The sequence below is a fragment of the Cyrtonyx montezumae genome, unplaced genomic scaffold (assembly GCF_038088225.1).
Source record: "Cyrtonyx montezumae isolate F1298 unplaced genomic scaffold, pur_monq_1.0 scaffold_3, whole genome shotgun sequence".
NCBI lineage: Eukaryota > Metazoa > Chordata > Aves > Galliformes > Odontophoridae > Cyrtonyx > Cyrtonyx montezumae.
The window spans coordinates 139,787,481-139,809,985 of NW_027072034.1; the positions used below are offsets into that span (position 1 = coordinate 139,787,481).

The 22,505-nt window shown below is 36.1% G+C and overlaps 1 protein-coding gene across 2 annotated transcripts in view; it reads right to left on the reverse strand.

Annotated features, from left to right (window-relative positions):
• The window catches only part of CADPS2 (calcium dependent secretion activator 2), a 297,492-nt gene that overhangs the window by 109,243 nt on the left and 165,744 nt on the right, over positions 1-22,505 (reverse strand). For both annotated transcript variants that reach the window (XM_065743498.1, XM_065743497.1), the window contains exons 9-11: positions 7,810-7,876; positions 3,290-3,398; positions 1,934-2,137 (exon numbers count right to left, since the gene is read on the reverse strand). In XM_065743498.1, coding sequence (XP_065599570.1) covers positions 1,934-2,137; positions 3,290-3,398; positions 7,810-7,876 — 380 coding nt within the window. The remainder of the gene's footprint in view (positions 1-1,933; positions 2,138-3,289; positions 3,399-7,809; positions 7,877-22,505) is intronic.

The window sequence follows — 22,505 nt, forward strand, 5'->3', positions numbered from 1 at the left end:
TGTCTTTGGTTTGATGCTTTCTAATATCAATGTATGGCTTTGTGTTTGTCTAACTTTACTACTTCCTTGCTGTTTAATAAATCATATTTGATGTTCTACACATGCGATTTAAACTTCTTTATAACAACTGTTACAAATGGTCTCTCTGAAATCTCCAAAGATTTTTTCTTTCTCTTCTGATCTGTTTTGATAAGACATACAATTCCAAAAGAGAGATGAGGAAAATTATCTATCACACATCAAACAATTATTCATCTAGCTTTTTTCCATTTTCTCTCTTCCCCGTAGATATTTTCACTTTGAATTAATGGTGGTGTAAGATGAGAATGATCCCTTTGTGCTTGTTTGGCTTTGTGCTGCTTCATTAGGATGTTACAATTCCCTTATGCGCTGCCTGTATGACCAAGTTACTAACAGCAGCCATCACTCCATCACCTTCTCCAACTGTATGAATACATTGTTCTAGGTATGCCCATTTTATTCTAAATCAGGATTAGAAATTTTGCCTCTGGAAACATAATTTACTATAAAACTTGCAATTGAAGTTTGTAATTGTTTCTTTCTATAGCTTTGTTGGTGTTTCCTACTTGCTTCCACCCTCAAGTAAATACTGTGCCCAAGAAATAAAAAAGCAACTCATTGGCTATTTCTGACTCTTCTGTGCTTTCCAGGTGATGTTCATGAAGTAGAAACATTATGAGGTGAACATAATTATCTCCCTGTGCCCAGCTCCAGGTCAGCTCATTGGAAGAGTGGATGCATTTCTCGGCTGTTGCTCCATCTTTGCTTTTGCAATGTTGCCTACATTCTACAACATAATTCACCGTAAAAATCTCTGGTGTGTGGTTACTTCAACCTTCAAAATCAGCTCAGATTAAAAATTCAACAGATACCAGAGCTTTTGTAAGATGAAACATGATTTTTTTAGTGTTATTTACAATTCTGTCAGGTTTTTGTACAGTTAATACTTGATTTAACCAGCATATTTTACTGTCTTCTAGTAGTGCAATGACAGAAGACTACAGTACGAATAGAAGTATATTAGACTGAGTCACAGAGGACAACCATTTTGAGTCAACTCGCTGAAGACTTCAGATTGCAAACCAACTTGAGTCTAAAAAATGTCTCCCCTCTTTCACTGTATGGATAAAGATTATTTGATAACAGTCATTTGAGGTTGTAAACACTTAATAGCTACTAAAAAATACTTCCATTTTTTTTAATTTTCTAAGATAGAAAAGTTGCTCATTTCAGCTCCTGAAACAATGAAATCATACATGTTCCATGAATGCAGTTATCTTCATGATATAATACTTTTAAATATATTGTACACAATTTTTAAGCTACTGTTAATATATGTTACCTACCTTGATTGTCTTTAAAACAATATTTTCCTCAAAGAGTGATGAGGAAAACTTAAACTAAACTTATTTACTTCTAAATTTTTATATGTATTGTGTTATCACATTGAAAAGTATAAAAATCTAGTGGCACATCTAGTGCCTTTCAACTCACAATGTACTGTCTACCTTACAATTTTTAGACACCTTGTGTATAAAATCTATGAAAAACCTGATCTAAATTGATAAAATCCTGAGACTAAATTGATGTTTTTCTATGCAACACGATACTTCCTGACGAGTGAAAAATATACACTAAACACCATCTCCATGGTAATATGTGGGTCAACTGTAATGAATATGAAGCTAATTGTCGCATTTTCATGGATTATAATAAAAATAATGACCTCCAAGTCAGGATTTCCCTGGCTGGCAACAATAATTTGAGTTAAAGAGCTTCTGGATAACAACAAATTGCTTGGCAAATTTCCCCAGTGAATGAGTTCTTCTTAATTAAACTTCATTGAAGGAGCCTGTACGTATTTTAGCAAGTAAAATCAAAACCAAAGCCACACAAAAAGAAAGCAACTTACAGAGTGGGGATATATCTGCACTGACATCTCCTCCTTTAGGATTCATCTTCTGAGCTTGACTTGCAGGAACAGGCTTATACGATTGACCTGTGGCTCTGTACATTGCTTGAACCCAGAGTATTCTATCCTGCTCATCGTCACTGGCAAATATTACAGTATCTCCTTCTTTAACAGCATTGAAAAACATTCGACCACCCTGAAGACCTGAAGCACAAAAGAAGGAAGGTAATCTTAGTAAGTTACTTCTAAATCACCATCAATGTTTATAGCATGAATTAACTGATTTTTCTCTGAGTATGTTTGTGTAGGGGTCAGTTGGTAGATCATTTTATAGGTATTTATGACCTAGAAATAAGATAAAATCTAGCATTATAGGGATTAAGTAGTAATATATATACAAACTAATAGTAGAATTAACTACTGAAATCAAAGGAGAAAATACTTCCACTATTTCATTTCTAATTCAATTCCGATTTATTTCTTATTCATCTTCTCTGTGCCATATGTTATTTTGTATTTCTCCAGCATATCCTCCTTTAAGGCATCAGTTTCTTTGATGAAAGTCTACTTTATTTATTTCTTCCATAACAGAAGCAACTCCATATCTCCTCTCAACCTTTCTTCTCCTTCTTTGGTACCTTTTCTCATGCAAGTACTTTATTCTGTGAGTACATAATAAGAACAGCACACAAGATGCAGTGTGGTTGCACCAGGGATTTTTTGGGACATAACATCACACTGATTTTCCAAATATCTTCAGAGCACTGTTAGGCTTTTCAGTTACTCTGAATATAATGTTACCCTTTCCAAGGATCTATATTCAATTTATTAGAAGCCACTTAAATACACAGTACTCCAGTGTTTAGGTACAACAAAATTCCTTTTCTCTACATGAGTAACTTCAACTTCCTTCTGCTGTCATATTACTAAATTTGGTTGATTTTTCTGCTATTTGCAATTTTATTTTATTTTTATTACTCTGCATTCAATGTCATCAATCATCTTTTCCAAATCATTTCAAAATCTACTTTGTACAGCCACATGATTCTACCATCAAAACCACAGTTAAACAGGAAAGAGTGACTGGAATTCATAATTTTTCCTTGTATCATTATATGGCCCTATAACATTTCAGGCAACCTTAGTGTGTTTTTCTTCTAACAGCAAGCTTCTTTCTAAACTCCTGACTTTTCACACTAGAAAATCTTAATGGAATATTTGCAAAACCTATAGATGGAGGAAAAAAAAAAAAAACAACAAAAAACTGTTGGTGGCTTTCGGTACTAGATCAAAATGAATAAAAACAATTTAGCTGTTTTACAAAAACATACTGTATTTCCCAAAGATAAAAAATACCTGTGTGAGGAGCTGTATAATCCACAGTGTATCCTTCCAGTTGCATCAGTTCCTGAGGTTCAGACTTCTTTTCTCTGTAACTGCACATTGCAAATGTGTATTGGCTAACCTGAATAAGACAAGAATTCTTAATTGCTCAATTCCATTCCAGAACTAATATTTCACAATACATGTACACTGCTTAAATTAGATCTCTGTTATGCTAAAGAAATAAAACACACTTTTACATATAACAAATAATCTTTGCAGATGGATTGTCCTAACACTTCAAATGCAGCTGGAAGGACAAACATGTAACTGAACAGTTCAACATGAAGACTGTAAGTACTAGAACCTTCAGTTTGTTTTTATAAAGCCTAATCCCCCCAGCTACAGCTGGGAGATGAAAAGTAGCCATTGGCAAAAAATTGAAATATTGGCAATGTTGAAGAGCTGGAAAGACTGAGAAAGGGTGACCAGAAAAAAAGAGCCTGTGAATGTGCAAACACTGTAAGCTTAAAGGAAGTGAAATTACACAGGCCTGTGAAACTCCTGTCTCCGAGAACTGCAGAATGTCTGGCCATCTGACTTTTTTTGAACTATAGTATCACCTCTTAGATCTGTAAAATTATGCAAGGATATAAGCATACAGCTGATTTCAGCCTCACTCATACATTAGTTGGTGCTGTACCTGCACACTAGTCCATCTCAACATCCAGTGACTTCATCTCCATTGACTGAAAACTTCTGACTCCCTTTAAAAAAAGACTGATATTTACGGAATATAAGAAAGAAGGCATGAGAGAATTATCTGCATAATGCTCCTCTGAAAATAGAGTGCCATTTTAAGTATTTCGGCTTTTTAGCAAAATTCATTTAGAGTATCCCAAAGAAAATATGATTATGCCACAGGACAGGGCCTGATAGTCAGGGCCCAAGCCCAGTGAACAGACAGGGAGTGAAGGGGCAGCGGGACAGCCCTGGAACCTGAGCAACAAGCACCTCCCTGGGCATGGGGATGGTTCAGGCTGGGCCAGGCCATAGGCTCATCACAGCCCATGGATAGGATGGCCAAGGTTAAGGGAAGCTTGAAACTGGATCGCTGAGTTGTTGCTGGAGCTGGGAATGATGGCCTGGGTACTGAAATGCTGGCCTGTGTTGTGGGCAGAGAATGGGAAGTCCCCAAGGCCTGGCCAGGGGCAGTTAGGTCATTAATGCCCTCAGGGCCCTGACACAGGCTTGGCCCCACCTGTGTCGTTCTATCTAGGTCCAGTAATGATATCACCTTCAGTACTGCTTGGTATTTCCTGGTTTATATTCCTAAGAATGATGTCATATACTACCTCAGAAAGAAAGAACACTATGTAGTCACACACCTCTAAACCTAAATCTGGACTATATGGCTCTGCTGATTTTTAACCTTACCACTATTACAGAGATCACAGAGTTGTAGATTTTACTTTTAAAAACATATTTCAAATGTTTTTTTAAACAGAGTAGTTTACTAAGAAATACTGACATCACAGAGTCTTACAGTTCACCATTTGCCAAGATATTTTGAAGACCCTCAACCAAATAAAGAAACAGAAAAACTCCAGAAAAGAATTGCTTGGGAAAAAAGTTCATTATTGGAAATGAGGAATAAAGAAATACAGAACTTGTCACTGTTGATTAAATTCAGAATCTGTTAAATCCTCTTCCATATTAACTGTGGTCACTTGCATATATTATAGAGAAAAACACCAGAAAGAACGCTTTTTTTTAATGGATCTATGTCTGGGTGAATATGTATTTCTAGTAGTTAATAAAGTTTTATGTTAGAAGTCAGCAAATTATTATCAGTACTTCATGGGATAACAGATGTGCAAAACTACAGCAAAAAATACAGAACATATTTTCAAACATAATCAAGCCACCTTCTTAATTAGTAATGCTTGACAAGAGGAAATCCACCTCTTATAACTGCGTTTACCTGAATTTCATAATTTTCCAGAAATCCAAACATCTAATTTTCAGATGTTTTACCTGATCTATAACAAAGTGTGAAACTGACAAGAAACCTGTGCATTCATGATGGACAGATACAGGCAGCAATCTGGAAATGACTTCTGAGCAGTGGCTGTAGGGGATGCCCCCACTGTGCAGAAAGACTCTGCCAGGAGCAGCTCTCACTACAACCCTGGAGCCTGACTGTGGTCCCTGTTGCAGGACAAATGGGCAGCCCACTTCAGGAGTTCAGCTGCATGAACAGCCTCCATAACTGGGCTGTTTAGAAAACAATTATCTTTAAAGCTTATGACGTTTCAAATACTACAACAAAGGAAATTAAAGTGATATAAATTGATATGTACTTAGATTACTGGTTGACAATTATTATTATCAGTGGACAAAGTAAAGCACAGCACATCCCCTGATGTTTCTAACCTTCCGTGTTATAACACTATTTTTTTTCTAGATTAAAATGAACAGCTGTTTAGAGAAATGACTGGATTTTAAAAGGAAGAAAAGCAAATACAGTGAAGAGGTTAATATTTCCAGACTCTGTAGCCCTCCTATAACATCAAGCTGTTCTTTCACATCATCACTACTAATTTTTAATACATATAGCAATAACAAAGACGCACGTTACTCACTCTCCTGAAAAAGCAACATTACTCATCTAATTTCACACCTGAGTTAATTTTCCAAACCATGTGTAAATCATACTGATAGCTTCTGTCTTACAATTGAATTTCATGGCCTTAATATTTTACCAACAGAAGCTAAAAGCTAATGTATAGAGGAAGAATCACCAATACATCAATGATATATCAATATAACAGACTGATTTTCATTACTAAATGTTTATTTTACGCATATTGACTTCAGTTTATTGTCAGTGTGTGTATCATGTAGACTATATAAATGATCCAGATCAGCCTGGACAGTAAATATTGATTTAACACAGTTCTTTTGATACAGCCTTATCGAGTTGGTAGGTGCTTTAAAGTGACATAGATGTCTAAATCCCATCACAGTTGGAAAATTCCCGTAACATTCTCTTCCAGTATTTCAATTTCAGCATAGACGGTAGAAGACAGCTAAAATTCACTTGTCTGTTCTCCATTACACACATAAAAACATGGGTCTCTAAGGTGTGTGCTTCTTTAATGCTCAGGTGGCACCTGTGGTTTGGAGGGAGAAAAAAATTCTTTCTGTGCAAGGGAGGATGTGATGTAGGAGGAGCGTGAAAGAAGAGTATGAAGGACACGGGAACAATCCAGTATTTCCTTTTACCGGTAACTTCAAGAAGTTATTTTGTCTTCACATCTGTGCAGATATCTGATACAGAGAGCTTTCCAACCATTGCAAATCTTACTAACGTCACAAGAAGTTCTTATCTATATTCAGAAAATCTATACTCTGAAAATTTTGGTAAGAACAGAACCAAAAATTACTTTCCTAGCTTTTCCACATGATCCTTTTCAACTTTATAACCATTACTCAAATAATTATCATAAATTATTATGGCCTCATGTTGTGCCAGAGGAGATTCAGGCTGGACATTAGGAAAACTTCTCTGAAAGAATGGATACAGACTGGAATGGGCTGCCCAATAGAATGGTGGAATCGCTATCCCTGGAGGAGTTCAATAAATGTTTAGATGTTGTACTGAGGGATATGGTTTAGTGGGAAATATTGATGATAGATGGTTGGAATGGATGATCTTGGAGGTCTTTTTTCCAATCCTATGATTCTGATTCTATGATTCTGTGATCAATATCCAAGCCAATTCCCACTGCAGCCAGGGATAACACTGCACTACCATCAAGCTTAGCAAGAATAAGATGCAAACGTTCTCAGCCTTTTGTTCAGTACTTTTTTTTAGCAACCTTACAACTTTCATGATTTAGGAGTAGGAAAGAAACTAGGAGACTATGACGGACAGAATGGTAGAAAAAAAAAAGGCTTTCTGTAAGAAGTCTTAGAAGCTTTCATTCTTGTCAACAGGCATCATCCTTCGTATAATCTTACAGGAGACTCAAACTAAAATTTTTCTGTCAGCAAAATAAAGGACACATGGAACAACAGTGTTTTCTGAACTAAAACAAGAACATCAAATTTGTAACTGTCATCTGAAGACAAACACAAACAGAAAATACGTTTCCAAAGACTTGCAAAAAATTGATATTTTCTCAGTCTTGACAACTCATAATCCTAATGTGTTAGGATAATGCATGTTAAATTGAGTGTTGATTGAATGTTGAGTAGAATGCTTTAAGGCTGCAACAATTCCGTACAGAAATATCTAGGTTTCAGTTGAAACATTGCTCAGTGTTGGGGAGGATTGACTTATACATATAGAACTTCACATATGTAAAACTCAGTGACATTTCTGTTTACTACAAACATACACTTAAAAAACCACAGGTGTCCTGGGAAGTCTGTATCCCATAAGAAGCTTGGAAGTAGCGATGAAGATAACGATTTATAAATGGCTCCAGACAACTTACATATGAGAATAAATAAGTTTAAATGAAATTTCATGGCAGTCTACTAACCTGAACAAGAACAAAGTAACGCTTTTTCCACCGCTTCCACACCTTCTGTCCTAGAGCATACAAATATCTGGAAAGAAAATAAGAATGTTTTTTTCTATTATAATAAGCGTATCAGGAGGATGCAACACTTACAAGTGTTCACCTGCCTTACCTACTGAGATTCTTTTCATTGTTGTTACATCTAAGAAATGATTTTTTAACTTCTGTTTCATAGAAAACTAAGCTTTTTAATAACAGAACAAAAAAGCAGAAACAAATGATCTCCTGTGTAAGAAGACTAACCTGTTAATCACTTACATTTTACCAAGTGCCTCTAAAAAAATAGCTATTAAAAACTGTAGTAGGACAATCTTAATTACACCAAGATACTGAATATTATAAAAGTTAAATTCCCAAGCGGTTTTTTTGGTGCTTAGTTTCCATAGAATTCCCAGTGTTTCTCTAGTCAATGAGAAGCCAGTCATGGTGCCAGCTTGGGAAAATGCTCGAATAACAAAATGTTAGTGAACAAGATTATTATTTTTTCCAGAATAAGCATCTAATTTCCCAAACACAGTATAAGAACTCATAGATTTAAAAACAAAACAAAACACTTCTGTTCACCTTAGCAATCTGTAGGCTACAACAGTATAACCAGGAACATTAAACAGTGATAAGATAAAACCAAATATGCTGAAACTGTATGGGAAGCACCCAATTGCAGCAAGTTTTATAGTATAATAGTAACTTTTTTTTCCTGCCACTACAGCCATGTTGCACTGTAATTAATGAAAGCAAAATGAAAAAGACGAGTGGACTTGTTAGAAAGAGCCTATGAGTACTAAAGACAAGCTGCTCAAAGGGATATGAGACATCCCTTCAGGCTGGCCCGTCTCAATGAAGAGTATCTAGTAATACTATGTGGGCAAAAAAGCAGATTCATGTTGTTATCAACGGACACTGGTACTATTACATCCTATATTATGGAGAAGTTATAATGATCATGACTGGAGCTGGTTGGTGGGATATTTGGTGGGTGGACAGGTACCTTTCTTTGTATGATGAGAGAGACTTGTGTTCTCTAATTCCTAAAGTCACTTGGGACTCGGTTGCCTTGAAATATTGAAATCAGTGTCAAAAATGGAGCAATCAATCAACCACTCATGAAACACACAAGTAAAATGCAGACAGAAGCTTTTTTACACCTGTCCTGGGCATATAAGCCAACACACTTTTCTCTGCTTTAGTTACCACAGACAAAGGACAAACTTTTATTTAACACGAATGTTCAGCGTAATGCTTCTCATTAACTGTGGTGATGTCTCAGGTTAATTAATAGCTCCCTCACTACTATGAGGCAGACATTTTACCCCGTGTAGTTTTCCTGTAAGATATACCACACATGGCTCTGCAGAACAGGTAGAACTGTCACAAGTCACAACAAATTCACAGTTAAAAAAGGAAAGGATTCAAAAAAGTTAAAAAACAATGTGTGCTTATTGTACCTCCTATAAGTTGGAAGTGATTTCACTTCTAGTTAAGGTGTTAAATAACAGCTTCCTTGGGAAACAAAGGACTGGAACAGTAACATTAATATGTGCTGATAAAGTTAGGTAACAAAGAAAAGAGCACCCATGACACAGTGCTAAGATTTGATACAGAAGTTCATTCACAGCACTTAGCACTTATGGCACTTAGTTTTGTAAATCATTATAAACACACAGCTATAAACTTATGTTACTAATTCCTCTTGTAGTGCCAGCTCTGGCAGTGACAGTGTTTTCCGGTGAAGAAAGCGTCAGTCATATACAGGGGATATATCCAATGCCCATTTCAAGTCTGCAAACTCCTGAAATATTAGGAAATTAATACCTTAACTTAAAGCTCAGGTTTATAACCTAGAACGAACCAAACTCCTGGACTACTAAATCCTATTTGAGATTCTCTTTTTCAGTGAAATATGTGAAACAAAGGACCTAAGAAAGCTGTTAAATTTGGACAATATCTAGGATCTGTAGAAACTGCAGTTCATGTCTAGAAGAGAAAAAGTCTACAAAATGTAGTTCACAGAATTAAGTTAACACTAAAATGACCCAACTAGAGCAGAAAAATTAGGAGGTTACAGATTCAGAAGTAAACTAAGTCCTATAGCTAAGTTGAAGAATGTTTCAAGATGAGAAATTGCATCTTTTTTCATGCCTTGGTTAAATGTCAGTACCTCAAAGCACAGCAGCCTCTCGAAGTCATAAATGCATGGAGCTGCAGCTCGCTATTTCGCTACCTGTATGAGTATCTGTATTCCCCTACAAGCCTTGTTCACTTTCTCCAGACAAAGAGTGCAAAAGATGCATAGCGTTGTTTGTTCAGATTATTTTAAATACCCTCAGTGGCACTAATACACACAGCAGTCATTCCTTCAGATGCTGTGTCTGTCTCTACATGCAGCACCAAGAAGCAGCTGATACTCAGAAGCAGTCAATACAGTACTCCTAAAAATTATTCACACAGTTGGCCACTATTGTCCTGTCTTTAATTTAGGTTATAAAATTGGTGCCATCTAAAATAGTTTGTTAATTACTACAGTTAAGCCATACACCAAGAAGAAAGACACGGAGATTATTTTCCTGTATCTGAGCACCAGGATAGTAATTGCTTATTACTAAAAAATATATCTTGACTTTTTCATAAACCATATTTTGCAGCTTTTTTCAGTGAGTTAACTGACAAGATGTTGGAAAAGACTGGTTTTCGGATGCCCATAAGGACACTTAAACATGACATACTTCTATTCTGTAAAAAAGAAAACAAAACAAAAAAAAGTAATAAATGTGTATACATACTATAGTGGTACAAGCACACATCAGAAAGTATATTGTTTGTATGCCTTTGTTTGGTTGTCTTAATTTTTTAATCTTCATACTACTCACATAGTTTCCAGTAATTTAAGACTATTGCATTTTCTCCGTCTACAGCACGGAGAAAATAGGACCAGAATTGTGTATGTTGAGTCACTAAGTTCTACATGAATGTAAAGATTTTAAAGCCATTTTCTGACACTATTAATATTCAACAAAATGCTTAAACCATACACTCACCTTCCAAAGATCTATGCTCTTAAAAACAGTCCCACAGTTTTTGTTTTTTGAACATGATTTAATACTGCCTTCTTTCTTTTCCCTCAATCACAAAACAAAAAGAATCTGATCAGCATCAAGATAAAGATTTATCTGATAATACCTCATAGTACTTGCACTACCATGGAAGAATAAATATCTAGTATTTAAAGTTTTGGGCTTTTTTTCCTCAGAAATGAAAAAGCAATTCCATTGCTACTACCAAGGACACTTGGATAACAGAGTTTCCTATATCAACTTGTCTCTGTTAGTATCACTTTTTACTATGAAAGTAGACTAAGTAAAAGCAAACAGAACAATCTCCGAATAGAACACAGTTTCTTATCAAAGTCTGTCCATCATTAGATTTCGAATATGTAAGGGCTGAATATGTTTCAAAGCACATTTCCTTGCGTTATAAAAATTCAAAACCATATCACTAAATATTACCATTCTGTTTCAATTAAATGGCAGCATACACAGGAAAGAAGATGGCAGCTTATTTGCTCTAAGTCCACACTGAAAGGGTGCAGGGTTCTACTTTCTGATGAAAAAATCAGCACTAATGAAAAGCTGAAAAACATAATTGAGTGTGGAATACTGGAGCTATTCACGGCTGGAAAAATGAGAAAGGACTTATTACTTCTACAGAGATCATTTTTAGACGAGCCTTTTTATTCCAAGGAACGAAGCAATCTATCTACATCTTGAATGATAAATTCTCTACTTGTAAAAAGCTTCATTTATCACAAACAATGAAAAAAAATATAGAAAGAAAAATCAATAAGCATAGCAGTTTAGTCCAGCAAAGGCCTTTCTTAAAGAGAAACCTCAGTCAAGGTTGAAAGAGCAATTAATGCAGTCTCAAAAATCTGGGCCATTCTGATAGAGTTCGGTTAACATGTGGCAGAAGTAATCATCCACTTGTGAAAATGATTTTCAGTTCATTCTCAAACACCTTTCAGACACTCATGATCCCATTTAGCTGACAACAATACAGGCTATCTGTGGGCATCATTGCATTCGATGTGAGAACCAATGGGGACCAAATGCCCACAGGCACTTTCAGTCATCCCTTCACGCTTGCATAAAAGGAATCTTCCTTGCACCGCATTCCTTCTTTTATTTAACCCCACAAGATTAAGCCATTTTTTGCCTTCAGTTGAGGACGAGAGAGAAAACTGATTCAAGACAACAATATGACCCAGGTCATAAGAAACCTAGCAGTAAACATTCTCGGATTCATTTTAGTACCTTCTGTGCTCTTGAGAAAGAGAACTAAATAAGCCTTCAACAGATGGAAAAAAAAATCAGCCTAAACTTCTATTGTAATTATGACTGCTGAAGATATAGAAAACTTGAAGAATGTCAAGTAATACAAACACCCCAACCACAGCAAACAGTTCCATTTATTCCAATGAGCAAGATACTCATAATATGAATAGAAAAATGAGTTTGTTTTTTTTTCCTCCTAAACAACTCATCTCTTCAGTATAAATGGATATAGATGGAAAATCAGATATCCCTAGATTCTTTAACAGTGACAACTCAATGCAGTCTTAAAAGCTTCAGCATTTGAGAATATGCATACCAGTACTTATGGAGCCTGTGAAGTAACTGCAATGGTAACCTGAGAATTACTAATCCAATTCATGTCATATCGTGAAATATGTATGGTATGTAAAGGGAGAATGTTTATTATCAAGACAAAAAAAATATCATTTGGCCTTGAGAGAATTCCAGGTAACAAAAGAATGATATTTTTCAGACACAGCAAAAATGCATTAAGTGCTCTGATTCTGAATTTAATTGTAATGTAAACAGATAATGCAGCACAGCTGTGGGACATCCACTCTCTGTGTTTTTTGATGTGGTTTACTTTTGAGAAGAGCTATCCTGATCCAGGGACCAAATAGATACAGTGGTCACAACATGTTATATGGTGCAGTCCTGGAGCTCATCTCTCTGTTTAATTTACTCTAAAAAGATTGCAGTCTGTGAACACAAAGTGCTCTGTGAGGTGAAATGAAGCACGGTAAGCAGAAAACTAAGAGATTGGTTTTAAATGTGACAACCTTAATTTAATTTTTTTCTAGTAGATGCACTAGAAAAAGTTTCAATTGCACTTCTCTCCCCTAAGCATCCAGTTGTGCTATATCAGTTGTTCTTTATATTGCCTGGTCTTAAATCAACTTATTATGAGCACCCAAAAGCACCTGGGCCGGACACCTCTCCATCTCACTGCAATTAGACAGAAAAAGCAGTGACCTTTTTTCCCAGCAGGCAGTGATATTATTTATGATCTAAACGGCCAAGGACCTGCTAATATGAAAAGTCTACTTTTGTTGATAGGTCATACACTGCCACTGATGGAATCAGTTAGAACACCATGGCTCAGTGTCACATTGGTATTAAAAAAAATAAATCAATGAACTAAGCTGCCAACTGATGCGACTCCAGTTCTGGAGACTGTTGAAAATAGTCTGCTTTTGGCAAGAGAGGCCACTAAAAACAGTGAATGCTTTAAGGAATGTTACTTGGTTTTGGTTATCCCTGGCAAGTTAAGTTCTTTCCACTGTCTACAATGCTTTACTTTTGAATTGATATAACCTTAATTTCATAAAGAACATGGACTTCATCAGAGCTAATCCTAAATATCAACAATTGTTTATTCATAACATTTGTTGTGATCATTAATAGAAGGCATCTTAAAGTCATTATAGATTGGTACATCAGATCTAGCAAAGACATGAGAAAACACGTTACATTTGGTTTCCACATTTGTTACTTGAATATGAAGTATAGAAATTATGAATTAGTCTAACACTCTTCTCCTTCAGTTTGTGCATTCAGACGTATATTCAGAAATTGGTGGTATATTTAATTTTTTTTTTTTAATTCTCAATAATTTGATTTTTGAAATATCCCTTAAATAAATAAACAACTCTGTCTTAGAATGCTGCCAAAACTGTGAAACAAATCAGTTTAACAAGTTCTAGCTTAACTCTTCAAAATCTGAGGTTGTAGTACAGCATTAGAAGCATTCAGGAAAGTCTTCCAGCAACTCTTGACTCCAGAAAGGGGAACAGAAAATGCATTGTAGAAGACTGTTCAGCCTTTTGACTGTATACGTTCAAGATGCAAATCATACATGAATTAAAAAGATAAAAAGATGTTTTACAGGGAAAGAAGAAATGAAATTTGTCACTGCAACTTCACTATGACACTCAGTGATCATATTTCCCTTGCAGCTTGTATGGATCCAGTATAACCTATTGAGAATATATTTCACCTTCAGAGCTTTGCAAATTACCCATTGGAAGTGCCCTTTTGTCTTAATTACTTATATAATCTCCCTAGAATGCCAGTATTTCAAACTTAGGTATTGCCATTGGTTACCTGAAAATAGATGAAATGAATAAGAATTTGTGTATCTATAGGTCATGAAAAGTAGATAAGGGGAGATTCACTGGATTTTGAAATACTTCTGTGGCTATCACAGCTTACTTGAAAATGCATTTTGCAATCTGACAGAAGTTCTCATTCTAATGCTCAGTTCAGAATAGCATATACTAGCTTGCTCTCTTGAATCAGATCTATGAGGTAAAGCTTCTGTGGATGCAATGACAGACACTACTCTGATTGTCAGGATTTCAAATTCTTGGTAAACTTTTTGGAATAAATTTAATTCCAGTTGCACTATGGCACGTCCAGCATGAAAAGTCAGAGTAAAATTAAAGCAATAGGGAGAAAATACAGTTACCTTTTTGGAATTTGTATACAGTCATTGAAATAGCAGCATCTCCCCACTTGGCAAAAATATAAAGCTCTTACTAAACCATAGATAAAACATTTTTCTCAAAGTCTGGGTTAAGTTTAAAACAGAATCAAGAATTACGACTACAAATATACAAATAGAGTCCTGCCAGTTTCTTTGCCCTTGACCAATAAGGTTGAGCTTTTCATAAAGGCACCCTCACATACTCTGTGAACCAAAAAATATAGTGTTTTTAAACTCAATACATTTAAATTGGATTTTGTATGACATCTCAACACTGGTATTAGGGGAACCCAATTAGCAGAGTGCTCATCACAGAAACTCAGCATATATATATAAATAACAGAAATTCTAAGGCCTATTCATACTGGTAGTCCTTATGAATGAAACATATCTCTGTAATTTGACAATCTATATGTTATTGCTTTTAAACACCCAAATTAATTGGTTTCCCATTTAACTGGGAGCTATGTGATTTTCAATACTTCAACCTCTCATTTGTTCAAAACTCCCTTTGATCTACCAGACTCCACATAAACATTGGAACTACTTGTTTCCATTCAAAACAGTGGCAGATAAAAACAAAATGATGCTGCCTGTATTGGTAGATGCAGACTCCCTCCATTGCATCTCCAGCAACTCTAAGGAATGTAGGAAGAGTGCCAGGCATTAATTTCCATTTTTACAAAGCAAAGCAACAGTTATGGCTTGTTTCCATGAACTCAGATTAGATTTCATTGTGCATTTCATGCATTCCTGGAAAGGTTTGTGAATGAAAAATGCACTCAATTCATGCAAAGAAACCACATCTGGCTCAGAGTCCTTGCCCTGCAGGTGGGTGGAGTATGCAAAAGCACTGAGAGAGGGCACTCTCACTCCCATCACCTGTATAGAATGGTCACTGTGGGTGATCTTTTCAATGCAGAAGTCAGAAAAGTACTTTTATTGCTCCTGACTGACTTTCGATGACAATTTATGAGTGAGAAAAAGGAAAAAAACTTTCATAGTATGACTCAGTTCTCTTAAAACTTCGATTTTAAGAAACTTTCTTACAGGTCATACATAATTGTACAATTTTAAAGATTTCAAAAACAAAACAAACAAATAAAAGACTGAATTCATGTTCTTCAGTCTCTTTTAAAGACGTTTGAACTGTGAAAGACATAAACTTGGTTACCTAAGGAACATTTAAGCTCATGCTTTGTTCCCAATGATATGCAGAAAGAAGCAGTAACTAGATGAAAGCATGCAGTTGTACATCCCTAGATTTTTCTCCTATTCTCATGCTATTAGTAGCCTCAGCAGTTTTTCTTGTCCTAGAAACAGTGTCTCCATATTTTACCACTTGCTAATGGAATTTTGTTTCAATTCCCACAGTTTTCTCAACTCATTTAAACTTTCAAAATCTACATCTAGTAGCAGAATTCCACATTTCAACTATATGTACCTGGAGGCAGACCTTTTGGTTTAATCTGAAACTGCCTCCTATGAGTATCATTTAGGGGTTGTCTTGAGTCACTGGAAGAATAGATCAGTTTACACTAGGACCATTAGCACGTTTGGGTGTTTATCCTTGGAAATGTCACAGAAACATTATAAGACTGAATTTTGCAGGAGTTATTTCAAGAAACAACATAAATGTATAAGTAGAAATATACCCCCTTCAATTAACTTTAGCATCCATTCACAGAAATCAGTATTCTAAAAGTGGATTGAGGTAGCTGGGAAGAAAACTAAAACTCTAAAGAAATGTTGAAATGGTACCAGCAATACCTTGAAAAGGTCCTTGTCCTGGGTATTTGCAAGACCAGACCAAACAAGTAATATACAAGAAAGATACAAGCCTGTAACAACAGCATGGATTTGTTCTGTCAGAAATTTACCATAACAAATACGTATTTGAATCACAGAATCACCAAGTTTGGAAAAAACCTCCAAGATCATCCAGTCCAATTGTCCACCTGTTAGAAACGTTTCCTACTAAACCACATCTTTCACTACAACATCTAAATACTTCTTGAACACCTCCAGGGTGAGTGACTCTACCACCTCCCTGGGCAGCCCATTCCAGCACCTGACCACTCTTTCAGATAAGTTTTTCCTAACATCCAACCTGAATCTCCCCTTGTGCAACTTGAAACCATTCCCTCTTGTCCTATTGCTAGTTACATGGGAGAAGAGGCTGACCCCTATCTCACCACAACATCCCTTCAGGTAGTTACAGAGAGCAATGAGGTAACCTTAAGCTGCCTCTTCTCTAGATTAAATAACCCCAGTTCCCTCTCACAAGCTGCTTGTCCTAAAACTAGCGCTCCAAACCCATCACCAGCTTCACTGACCTTTCTCTGAACACACTCCAGGGTTTCAATGTCTTTCTTGTAGTGAGGGGCCCAAAACTGAGCACAGTACTCAAAGTGCAGACTCATCAGTGCTGAGTACAGAGTGATGATCACTTTCCTGCTCCTGCTGGCAACACTATTCTGACACAAGCCAAGATACCATTGGCCTTCTTGGCCACCTGGGCACACTGCTGGCTCATGTTCACCTGAGTGCCAATTGATACCCCCAAGTCTATTTCTTCTACATATTCTTCCAGGCTCTCTGCCCCAAGTCTGTAGCATTGAACCCAAGCCTGGGGTTGCTGTGACCTAGCACAATGACTTGTCGAACTTCACCACACTGGCCTCAGCCCAGTGATCCAGCCAGTCCAGATCCCTCTGCAGGGCCTTCCTAATTCCAGGCAGATTGACACTTCCTGCCAACTTCATGTTAAATGAAAACGCTTTCTGCCAACTTGGTATTAAGTAAAAACATTCAAATGTACTGTTCCTGCACTAGAGTTATTAAACTGTAGCTGATTCACATTTGGACCTGTGGGAGTAGCACTTGAAGAACAAAGAGTTTACCACTTGTGAGAAGGCATCTGAGCCATCTATTGTGGTCAGCCCATTTCTTCCACACAATCCAGCTACCATCTCCCAAAAATAGCAATCCTAAAGTGATATTCAACTGTAACACCATTGATATATATATATATATATATGTATAAAGATAAAAACAACAACAAAAACGAACACCAAAACCCCCAAACTTTCTTCTAAAATTGACCATGTATACATACCGAGAAAAATACTTCCACTCTGAGCTACTAAGAAGCTACAAATGGCAATTTCTACAATTAACATGCAATTATGTATTCTGTATTGGCTAGGAAAATACACACTTCTCTAAATTATAAAAGCTTTTACAAAACAACATAAACAATCAAAAGTGAGATTCACATAGCTGAATCATATTCCTGTCTTCTCCCTTAATTTAACCATGCTGCCCTCCTGTGGATGTCAAGGTATGTATATTGCAATGCCTCAGCCTACAGAAACCTAGTTCACCTTGATCCCTGCTACCTGCATTGTGTCTGACCTGAACGGGAAAGAAAATGCCTGTGTGAAACCATAACAAGAGCTTAAATTAAACTTTAGGGCAAGAACTGTAAAACTTGTATCTGAGTTTCAGAATGGGTATTTTAAGTAAGTACAATGTCTTCTTATTCCACAAGTCATGTACGGAAGCACGTAGTCATACATATGAATAATAAATTTGCTCTCAAATTAGGGTGAGAACATGCATTGCATAAAGACACATTATTTCATCTCTGTCAATACAGCTGAACACATATCTTATAAAGATTATTTCCATCTTCTTAGTTGTTGGATAATTTGCAAAAGTAGTGGTATTTGGAAAAATGAGAATATGACAAACTGGTAGAAGTATAACCTTTTTTTTCTGGTATAGAGAGATCAAATACATTGTGAGGGATTATGTTTTTCAAAAATACATTACATCTTTAATAACATAATAAAATGGCTTTGAATAGAAGAATCTAAAGTTATTCAAAGAAATTGCCTGACAGAGAAAAAAAATCATTTTTGATCAACTGCATTTCCACAGCACCCCTTTTTAAGTGAACTGTTACTACATAACTGGAAACAAACACTATATACTAAAACATTTATATAATTTGAACTCATCTGCACTCTGTTAGAATTGTCAGCATTTTTAATTACATATGGGTACAGATTAGATAAAATTATGAAAAGCGAAATGCTAAAGCTTAAATCAAGATACTGCATGCCAAAATTTTTTATTCAATATTGAAAAGACTGAAATAAATAAGAGTCTTGGGAAAGGAAAAAATAGTAAGGACTTTGCACAAAACATGCAGTTTAGTCATGTGTTATTTTGTTCCAATTAGAGAAGCTGCTAACATGACATATCAATAAAAAACAATTGACTTAAGTAGTGGGGCTAATTATATGAAACAAGATAATTAAATGCTTCTCAATGTATAATAAAAAGTGATGGCTGAAAGTGTTCCATAATATTGTCTTTTTGTTTTCCCATTATCTGCTTTTCTGCAGAGTTCTAGCCAGTGCGCCGATACGCATAACGGGTAGATAGTGTCCAGATGTTAATGTGTTGGTGGCAGGAATCAGGCGTTCAATTAAATTTATTGAGTGTGCAACGATAAAACACAAGCCTTCCATTAGGTAGAACAGATACAGCTCAATTAAAAATTAATGCAGCACTTGAGATTAAATTGTACACTCACATTCAATAATGGTAATGAAATTCTACAGGACATATGATTACTTCATTAACTTAGTCATAATAGTAATCTAAGAATCAGTGTTATTTTCTGTTTTACTAATGGTAAAGCACCATTTATGCAATTTTTGCTTCCACTCTTAAATACCCTTTTTTGAGTGTGTAAGTAGTGAATGAAATAAAATCAACTGTAATACTTTTAGATATCTTATTCAATCATACGTTCTCAGCTAATGCCAATCTTAATACCAGCATACTTAATACCAGCCACCAAGTCCAACTTCATTGGACTGCATTCTTTATTCAGAATTTATTTCTAAACAGCTTGACTGAAAAATCCTTAAAATGACGTCCTTGTAACATGCTATTGGTCATCAGCCTACTGTCCTTAACCTAAAAGGAATTCTGTAGTCTAAGTGCAGTGAAATTCAGCTTGCTTTTCAAAGCTAAGACTTAGAAGCAGGTGAAATGGATGAGGTCCACAAACTTAAGGTTTTAGAAGAATATGGCCCTCAGAAGTGCAGCTACAAGGAGAACACATCCTTGAGTAGAGTTCTCCAAGCCAGCACTAGTGCAAACATCACTGTATTTGCTCCTACTTGGTCAATGGCGTGGGGGCAGTTCACTTTATTTTTTTTAATCTTAAAATGTTACAAAGTTTAAGTAAAATCTCAGACAAAAACCACAAATGGATAAACACTTGATAAAGGTAGTAATTTCTAAGCCCCTGATTTAGAGTATAAGGACTATCGTAGTTTTATACTAAGGGTTCTGTTCAATTCTCTCACCAGAATCATAAAGCTTGATACCTTTGGAATAAATTTTGAAAAGAAGCAGATGGCAGTTTTGGGCTGGCAGTCTTCTAATGCTATCAGAAGAACTCCCCATCAGGTAAAGGAAGGGAAGTTGTTCTTACTCCAATGGAGACTTTGCAGTGGAAGTCAAACCTACACCTACCAGAACACTTCCCCTGCCAATTTGTCCCCAGTTTACTCCATAAAAGGAGCATGAAAATATAATCTGACACATCTTTAATGACAGGTCTTGCTCCAAAGGCAAGGTGTACAACAAGATTTCACATACCACTTCACATGGATTTTTCAGTTACCTTCTCTTCATCACTTATGCATAAAGCAGGAAAAAAATCCCTTACATTATGAAAAGACGAAGCAGTACTACATCATTCAATAGATACAAAAGTAATTTACAATTATATTAAAACAAATTTGTGATGGTAAGTACAGAAAGATTCTATGCAGTGCAGAAATACTGTAGAATACAGAAATTTTCCTTTAAATACTTCATTATTTAATGGAAAAGCCACGGAATGTTCTAATTGTGCCTGAATGCTTTCCTGCACAAGCTACTGCAAGATGGACTCAGGGACCCTGACAAAATGGCACAGTGTGGAACTGCTGACACAACTGTTTTTATGTTTAATAGAATGTGGACTATTTCAAGGGAGCTAGCTGTGATGAACACATTTCTTGGACAAAACGACGGTAGTGTGGTGCTATGGACACTGTTCCTAGGACAGAAACAAATGCAATACTGTATTTGGGGTGCATTGAAAAGAACATGGCCAGCAGGTTGTGAGAAGTGACCTTCTGCTTCTGCTCTGCCCCAGTGAGGCCACATTTGGAGTACCATGTCCAGTTCAAGAAACTGCTCCTCAGTTCAAGAAAGGCAGGGATCTTCTAGAGAAAGTCCAACAAAGGACAACAAAGATTATGAGGGGCCTGGAGAACCTCCCTGATGAGGAAAGGCTGAGAGACATGGTACTATTCTGTCTGGAGAAGACTGAGAGAGGAACTTATCAATGCTTATAAATACCTAATGAATGGGAGTCATGTGGATGGGGCCAAGCTCTTCCTAGCAATGCCCAGTGAGAGAACAAGGGTTTATACGCACACACTGGAACACAGGAGGTTCAATACAAACATGAGGAAGAATTTCTTTAAGTATCATGGAGCACTGGCACAGGCTGCTCCGAGAAGATGTGTTATCTCCTTCTCTGGAGATACTCAAGACCTGCCTGGATGCTTTCCTGTGCAAACTACTGCAGAGAACCTGCTTTAGCAGTATGTTGGACCAGAGGTATCTTCCAACCCCTACTATTCTGTGTTTCTGTAATCACTGAGATTATAGTACTGTAGAGAAATAAACACATTAAAATTGAATTTTTAAAAGTTCTGCCTTTAAGTATCATGAACCCTAATACAAGAAAAAAAATAGGTTTATGTTATCTTCATGCAAGTAACAGATGGACAATGCAAGCAACAGAAGGACATAACACAGGCAGGTGGCATGCCCTTACCCCTGCAGTTTATAGTACTGGCACTCTGTGGAGAAACAATGTGTAGCCATGCCAGACCACACGTAATGTCAGTTTATGTCAGGTGGAAATAACTCTTAAATTCTCTATCACAGAGTAGTGTGTGATACCAAGAAGTAAGTCAAGCCACTTGGAGAGAAAGGCTAATAAATAACTGTATCTCTCACCTGACATGCGCAATGCTGATTTGTAGTGAAATGAAGCAACGTAAAAATAACCTATGATAATGATTTCAAGAATTTTAAGTGATGTTTGGTACTGAAGTCTGGGAAAATAATTATATATTTAGACAACATTTTTGCAGAAATAATCTTACAAGTACCAGAGCTAGTCTTCATGACTACAGTCTCATGAATGTAAGGGAAGTTTCCAGACAACTTTCAGAAGGCCAAAAAAGTTAATACTTTACAATGCAAACTAAATACTCAAATACATAATATGTTCTATCATACATAATTCTGTATAGGTTATTAAGCAAGGATATTTAAGCACTACTCTAGTCTAAAGATATTGTCAGCAATATTTAGAGCAGTTTGTTCCCTCAAGTTTTAAACATATCTAAAAGAATTTGTTCTGACTGATACTTTTCCAAAGCTGTGGGAACTGTGAACCAGCAGCATAAACTAATATAAGCTTAAGAAGTGGATCTGAAAATTCCAGTCAGGCCAGTCTAACAATTAAGAGTGAAGTTACTGAGAAGTTCACTCAAGCCTGAACTTTTCCTTGCAAATTTTAGAACAGCTCTGATACAATAACTTTTCATTTTTATTTTTAATATTCATAAATTATCATAGTAGAGTAAAAAAAGCATCCTACTTTACACTCTCGTATTAGTATGACACAAGATGCCTAGAGAAAAACTGACCTTCCCATGTTTCACTGCATG